Source organism: Paracoccidioides lutzii (genome assembly GCF_000150705.2).
Source record: "Paracoccidioides lutzii Pb01 unplaced genomic scaffold supercont2.16, whole genome shotgun sequence".
Classification (NCBI taxonomy): domain Eukaryota; kingdom Fungi; phylum Ascomycota; class Eurotiomycetes; order Onygenales; family Ajellomycetaceae; genus Paracoccidioides; species Paracoccidioides lutzii.
The window spans coordinates 756,579-764,389 of record NW_015440962.1 but is presented as its reverse complement, the minus strand read 5'-3'; the positions used below and the strand labels follow the sequence as shown (position 1 = coordinate 764,389).

At 49.9% G+C, this 7,811-nt stretch overlaps 1 protein-coding gene and 1 non-coding gene across 2 annotated transcripts; both read right to left on the bottom strand.

Annotated features, from left to right (window-relative positions):
* Positions 1–656: 656 nt before the first annotated feature.
* PAAG_12147 lies at positions 657–729 on the bottom strand. The gene has a single exon. It is a non-coding gene; the product is annotated as a tRNA-Arg (tRNA).
* Positions 730–1,350: 621 nt separating this feature from the next.
* PAAG_12146 (hypothetical protein) lies at positions 1,351–7,336 on the bottom strand (the record flags this gene model as incomplete). The annotated part of the gene is made up of 2 exons (XM_015847673.1): positions 1,351–4,701; positions 4,817–7,336. The coding sequence occupies 2 exons, from the start codon at positions 7,334–7,336 to the stop codon at positions 1,351–1,353; spliced, it is 5,871 nt and encodes a 1,956-aa protein (XP_015702748.1).
* Between the last annotated feature and the right edge of the window lie 475 nt (positions 7,337–7,811).

Sequence of the window (7,811 nt, the reverse complement as noted above, 5' to 3'; positions counted from 1 at the left end):
TCCAGGGTCAGTTCTCCTCAGCCGCTTCCCAGGTAAAGATGGAGGGAGGATGGAGCGTTGATAGTGTACAGAAAACTCTGTGATGCATCGGGCAGATTTCCCCCCCGGAGACTTTTGATGTATGGATGGAGTCCACCATATGAAAACAAGTCCCCTGACAGCGTAGATCATATAGTTATGTGTCCGTAGAATTGGAGAGTTGTGGGATAGCCAGGCAAACTCATTCTTTTGCAAACTGTCCATTGGGTTCAGGGGAGCGAGCCCCGCCTGGGATGGACCACTAGAGAAACCGTGAGCTGGTAAACTTATCAATTTTAAAGTAAAAGCCGAAAATAAAAGGCACATTTTTAACTTATTCATTTGTGAGAAAATCATTGGACCCAAGGGATCAATCGTTAAATCACTCAAGGTCTTCAAGGACATACATTCGTACTCCAAAGTCAAGTGAATGAATGCTTGTGTGCCTCCACACTCGCTCCCCTTGGTATCTGAAGCGGAAAGCCCAATGAGAAAAATATCAGTGCCTTAGCTGGCATGTGGTAAATAGCATTTCAAGTAACCAGGATGGAGGAGATTGAATAAATAAAAAGGTTGCTGAGAAGCAATGAATGTAGTCGGGTCATGTCATGACGAGGGTAAAATTTATAAATTCTCATCGACCACGGTGCGATTCGAACGCACAATCTTTGGTGCCGAAAACCAACGCCTTAACCATTAGGCCACGCGGCCATCATCGACATATCCGGGGGGAAAGGGTGCGGTTGTTAATCTACCCAAGTAGCCCATTGGCATATCTGATCCGCTCTTCTTGCCTGGAAACAATTGATAGAAGAGGAGAGGTAATTAAAAAAAATATATTGAATAAAGAGAAGATAAGAACAAAGGGGAGACAGACTCCGCAAGTCAAACCTTTCGTCCTGTCTTTCATCCAAAATTGTCGACATCGATGTTGTAATAACTTAATAAAAACACCATGAATAAGAGAAAGGATACTTAATGACGAGAACACTACCCCTGGCTAAACATTATCGCAAGAAGGTAATTTTTTTGGCCAGGTAAGGCTGGAACCGCGAAGGATCACTCCGAATGTGTGCGCCTGGCTCTATAAAACAATGGAAAGGGAGCAGCACACGAAACAAAAATGTATATCATTATATAAACGCTATCATCGCAGCACAGCAAAAAACTTAGCACCAGGCCCACTAGAAAAAGGAAAAAGAAAGAAAAAAAGAGATAAAGAGAAAGAAGAACAATACCTAGCGCAAGCAAAAGGGGTGGAAAAAAAAGGGAACAAACATCTAGCCAACTACCTTTATCCATAATACAACATTCATCAAAAAGGACATCGGCCTAAACCTCAACTTCAACAGTCAACCCACCCTCACTACCATCTCTATCCGATCCAGACTCATGCCCATCATAATCCTCGTCATAATCCTCGTCATAATCATCACCCCCATCATACTCATCCGTCTCCCCACCAGTCCCCGTACCATAGTGTGAATCTCGCTGATGTTGACGCCGACCGCCCGACGAATGCGAACGCTCGCGCTGTGTCGAGCTCGCAGCAGTAGAACTGGAGGGTTTATGGGCCTGTCGACTGCGGCTGTGACTCTGACTCTGGCATTGCTGATATGCTCCGCCACTGCCACTGCCGGCGCGGTGGTCTATAATGACCCTCTCACCCTCTTCAGCATCGCAGCTTCCCTCACCATCGTGATCTGTATCATCGCCCGCAGCGCTACGACGATGCTGATAGGAAGAAGCAGTGGTAGCCCTTCTCGCCCGCTTACTGTCCGTATCAACAGCGATGGTAGTGAGAGGGGCGGAAAGGTGGCGTGTCGGTGCTGTGGGCCCGGTTCCGTTTTCGCTGGCATTTCCACCACCTCCTGCCCCCCCGCTGTCAGGATCTGCACTAATACTGTTACTGCCATTAGTTGCATTGGCAATAACCCCCCTAGGCTGTTGTCGCATCCTCTGCCTAGCCAATTCAGCCTCAAGCTGCTCATTACGCGCATTCTGCTCCTCTAGCCTCTTGCGTGCGCCAGAGCGGTCGAGTAAGCGGGCCTCGCGCTCAGCAGTTAGGCGCCGTTCGAGCTCCTGCAACCGTTTTATCCATTTCTCATGTGATGGTTCACTGCTGGGATGTGAGTTCCGGGGGGAAGAGGTGTGATGGTATTGTGCTTGCTGTTGTGCTTGCTGTTGGGCAACTTGAGAGGAGGTGGAAGTGGTGGTTGCAGCTGCAATGGGATTGTTGTTTAGGTTTGCTGAAGAGGAATAGTGGGTTGGTTGGAGGATGCCGGAAGAGCCACGGGAGACGTTGCTGGGGCTTCGACTGGGCACTGGCCCTTGAGCTTGTGGTTTGCCGCCCGCTGTGGAGGCACTGTCGACTGCCGTTGTTGTGGAGCTGTAGTGGGACAAGGTGTTGGCAGCGATGTTGGAAGGGGATGGTCTTGGCACGCCTCTTGCACTCCCTGCTTGTCCTCCGCCTCCAGCAGCAACAGCGGCGGCATTAGCAGCACGAGCGCGTGAATGAGATTGGAGAAGATTAAGTTCCGCTTTCAACAACCTATTCTCGCCTCTGAGTTTTGAGATCTCGGGGCTGGTAGCGTTTGACGAGGTTGATCGGTGGTGGTGTTGTTGTTGTTGAGCGGATTTGAAATTCTGAGCCATCTCTTCCAACCGCTCGAGTTTCTTGACACGCACGTTCAGACTATGCTCGAGATTTTGGTATTCCTTTGTCAATTCACGTTCCACAGACTTGATCCGCGTCTTGAAACCGCCAATTAGGTTTTCGACCGTCTTAACTGCAAGGAGGAGATTGCGGCTGAATCCGGGCCAGAATAGCATGTTCCCGATAACCTCCTGGCTGGGCAAGTTGCCATTGATCAGGCTATTCGAATGGGCCCAATCAGGACCACACATGGCAGAAAGTCGTTTCCAAATATTAAGGAACATGGCATTCCGCTCGCTCAGCTGGTCTTTATACTGTTGTTCAAGGGCACTGAAGCGTTTCCGGTCCTGACTTCGCGCAGCCTCCAAGTCCGTGATACGCGAATTATTCTGGGAGATTGTCCGTGAAGCTTGGTGATGATTCTTAAGTGACTGTTCGAAGGAATGTTTATCTGCCCGATGTGCCTGTCGCTCTCTTTCCAAAAGATCGGCGAGCTTCCGAGTCTCCAGGCCATGACTTTCGAGAAGGGCATCACGATTGCGAAGTAAGGTTTCCTTCTCATCAAGTTTGGTGCGGGTACTTTCCAACTCCAGAGCGGTCGAATCCAGTTCCTGCTGCAGCTTAGTTATTGAAGCGAGCAAACTTGACCTGGTGCCATTAAGGTCACCAAGGGCTTCACGAAGGCTGTTCTCCAACTCCATCAAGCGCTCCTTCCATGTCGTAGCTTCAATCTCTCTCGAGGAGAGGCTTTTCTTCAATTTACGAACCTCGTCCTTGGCAGCGGTGGCTTCGCGGTTGAGCTCGTTTATAATCCGCTGAACCTCTTGCTTCTCTTTACTGCCCACAACTTCACGCTGATGCCTTTCCTCTGCAAGACGATTCTCAAGCTCCTTAGCTCTATCCTTCTCATTCTGATAACTCATCTGACATGTTTTCAACTCAGACTCCAAATCGCCAATCTTAATTTTATCACCATCCTGCTCCTCACGGAGGAACGAGATTTCATTCTGACTAGACTCCTGTTGAACAGTCAAACGCTGCACCTTGTTATTAGCCTCGAAGAGACTCTTCTCCATCTGTTCCAGTTCCCGATTGGCATCGTCCAACTCCTGCTGCACAGATTTATATTTCTGCAAGTTATTCTGTGCATCTTGCTCAAGCCTAATGATCCCCTCACTCGCCGATCGCATTTCCGCCTGCAAAGCCTTCAAATTCTCCTGCTGATTACTCAACTCAACCTCCATGCGCTGACACTCATCAATCTTCTGATCCAGTTCATCGCCCAAAGCATCAATCTCCTCCTGTGCTTCCGCCTTGAGATCCTGCAACGCCTCCTCCCGCTCATCAGAAATCTGCAATGCCTGATCCCGCTCAAATTGCATAGTTTGCAAGTCCTCCTCAGCTTGCTCCACGTCCGCTTGATAAGCACGATCCAGCGCCTCCAGATCACTCATGCATTCATCCAGCTGAGCGCGAAGACTTTGATTCTCAAGCTTAAGCGTCGACACGTGGTCTCGGAGTTCTCCATTTTTGATCTCGAGACTTTCCCACTCCGCATCGCTGGCTCGTGACCTTGCCCCATCACTGGTACGGGAATTAGATCTGTCCTGGGCGCGGGAGACCGAACGCTCAAAAATACTATCACCAGCCACTGACCGGCCACCGTCAGCTCTACGCTGGCCCAGCTTCAGGTCTTCAATTTCCTGATATAGTCTCTCCTTTTCGCGATTACGGGACGTGAGCATGGACGTCTGTGCACTGACTTCCCGACGCAACTCAGCATTTTCCTGCTTGAGAAGCTCCAGCTCGACAAGAGTGGTGTTGGAATTCGTGTTAACAGCGGCATTCCGATCCCCATCGCGGTCGGACATGGTAGATCGAGAGATGATAGACAGTTTCCCAACACGGGAGCCTCCAGAACGGCTGCCGGGTATTGTATCGGGTTTCATGCGTAATATCTCATCTCGAAGCTTCCCTGTTTTCTTCTTCGGCCTGTTCTCTAGCTGCAGTTTCTGCATCAAGCATGTCTTTCCACATATCCTAGAGATAAATTTAACAAGTCAGTATGATTCGAGCACAAAATAAAACTTTGCAGCCTGGAAATGATTGAATGAACAAAGCAAAGATTTCAAGAAAACTCACCCTCTCCTCTCTTGCCCCAGCATCGGAGCCAATAGCCACCCTCCCCTCTCCCAAAGACTTAACCAGCTCAGCCAACTTCCGCTTCTCACTTTCCCTCGAGATACTCTCAGACCGTAATCTCTCAATCTCTACTTCATATGTCTCAATCCTCTCGCGCAGGTATGTCAGCTCTTCCTCATCCACACCACCACCCTGTCCCTGCCCCCGGCCATCCTCATCAGAAGCCTCCTCCCCATTCTGTCCCCCAAACTTCTCCTTCCCCTCCTGACCCCCCTGACCACGCTCGCGCAGCGACTTCTCCAAATCACGAACATTCCTTCTCAGCGCCTGATTATCCTTCTGCAATTTAAGCTTATCCGATTTGAGCTCGACATTTTCAGAAATCATTTCCTTGATGCCCTCCTCGGACCGCTTATCAAGGGCCTCGTTTAAGAAATGAATGCGCATCTTCAGATCGAAATTCTCTTTCGACAACCTATCAATCGTGCTGCTCTGTTCTTTAAGCGTTAGTGACTTGCCACTCCGGCCAAAGGCCGGTGTTGGGGCACCACCACGCTTGTCCGGGGATATGCCAAGATTAGTTTCGCGGAACTGGCGCGCGAGGGTGGCTGGAATAGGGATATCCTTCGTATGGTCCGCAATGACGGTGCCGGGTGGTGGCTGATCCCGCGGTTGAGCTTTAGGAGTCATGGGGTCGGTTACAGACTTATTCCCCGATGATCCCGGGCGGGCCTGGGCAGTGGATTCCTCTTCGTTGAGGGTATGTAAGCTTGCTTCTGAAACTCCACTGAAACCTCTCCGCGGCTCCAACGAGTTATCGTCGCTCATTGCTGATACGCCAGACGCCATGCTCCCAAGACTTATCGATCTTGATAGCTCCATCTTCTTACGTCTGCCGTGGCTGTGTGAGCTCTGGCTGCTGCTGTTTCCAGGGGCGGCTCCGCCGGACTGGAGTGCAAAATCGACTCCCATGGTTGCTTCTGATGCAGTATCCGTGGTCACCGTCGCAACAGAAGAGGTCGAGAAGCGATGAACAGACTGCCGACTCGTCAGGAACTTGGGTCTTCTATGTCGGCGCTCCGAAGATTGACCCGAACTATGCTGTGTATCGCCCTCACTCCCACTAACACCTGTAGTGTCTTGTAATTGCTTCGGAACTGGAGAAATATTTCGCGTCGGCCGGCGCGGCGTGTTACCCACATAATCATCATCGGTGCTGGAAAGGTCTCGCTCAGCATATTGACGGCGCTGGGACGAATTGCTCCGAAGACTCGACCTCGACTGAGCAGAGGAGATAATCCTCGAGACCGTCCTTGCAGCAGCAGCCGCAGTTGGAGAGGATGAAATCGTCTCCAACGATGAAGTGTTCACAGTATCATTCCCTTTGGCGGAGGGGGTCACATCAGGGCCTTTTTGGTCATCGTTATCTTGGTCATGGTCGTAATTCTTGTGCTGTTCTGAATCCCTTTCCTCCTCGAAGAGCGACGGGTCCAATCCAGTCGCGCGGTGAGCTGCTGGAGTTTTGTACGCGCCTGGAGGTGTGGAAGGGGACGAGGGACTTTCTCGACTATCACCTTCCTCAATCTGTGATGAAACCCCAACATTCACGCCAACCAAGTATGTATCATCTGGGGCTCGTAGACCTGGGGTAGCAGCGACGTCGATGGCAGAGGGCTCAGGGACAAAGCTCGATTCAATGTCCATCAGTTTCTGGCGCATTTCTTTCTCATCTAGGGCAGTCTGATTAGGTAGCGTCTGGTCGTTGTAGCTCTCATTGGAGTTTTCGTTTTCGTGGTCAAAGATGATCCCATGGTTGTTGTCATGACTGTTGTCATGACTGCTGTCATGGTCCCGCTCATGTTCGTGTTCGTGTTCGTGCTCGTGCTCGTGATCTGGGTCGTCGTTATGGTCGTTAGTATTGGTAGAGCCGTCCATGGTATCATAACATTTGGAATAGTGAATGGGGAAAGGGAGCAGCAGACTACTGGAGTCGGTGTAGTCAACGCTGGGAGGTGGAATCGGAGCTGATGAATAATCGTCGCCAGGCACATCATGAGATCGCAAGGAATTATGTGACGGGTGCGGTTGTTGGCGAGGTGGCCATGACAAGTGTGGATCTCGGGAGCTTAGTAACCGTGACCCATTCTTGTTGTTATTGTTATAAGCATCGTCATCGTCATCCTGACTCTTATTATTCTTATCATCCTGGCTCATAAACAAATTGCTGCTGCGGTCGGGTATATTCTCCTTCTCATCCCATAGCCGGCGTCCTCTTTCATCACATTCTTGCTGTCCCGATTGCTCCAGTTTGGCATCATCGTAACTGCGCACTCCGGTTACTTTAGCTTCGTCCCCAAACTCCATTTTCATCGGGGAGAGCTCGTCGTCCGTATCAAAGCCGCCAGGGACTCTGGACAGCCTCCGTTTCTGGACTGCTGGCGGTCTGTTCATGAGGTCTGGATTTGTACTGAGGAGAACGGGAGGGGGATGTGAGGTTGATGATGACCACGAAGCTGCCATGGTTGGTCTGTGTTTTGGGGTCTTGGATGGATGTTTAGAGATGTGTTTGGTGGTGATTTGCTATCATACTGTCAAGAATATTACTGGCAATAGCAGCCGCAGCAACCAGAGCTGGCCTCAGGTTGCAGTGGTTGCAGTAATTAGATATTTCGCTCAATGAGCCAGGCCGTGGTGAGGATTTAGAACATAGTTAGTATAGGCCTTGGGGGTTGCTGAGAGGCATATTAATATGTACGAAATTGTATGTTGTAGTATTAGTAGTGGTAATTAGGAGTAATAGCGGGTTATTGGTGATGCTGATGTTGTGGTGATGATGTTGTTGTTGTTGTCTGTCGTGGTCCGAACTGAACAAATGTCAAAAGCTTGAAAATCAACAAAAACTCTCGAGGATCTGATTCATCTGGTTCAGGGAACAAACAATCGCGGGCAAAAATTGTAAATTTGTTCAACTCTCTGAGAAATTTACAGTTCAGCA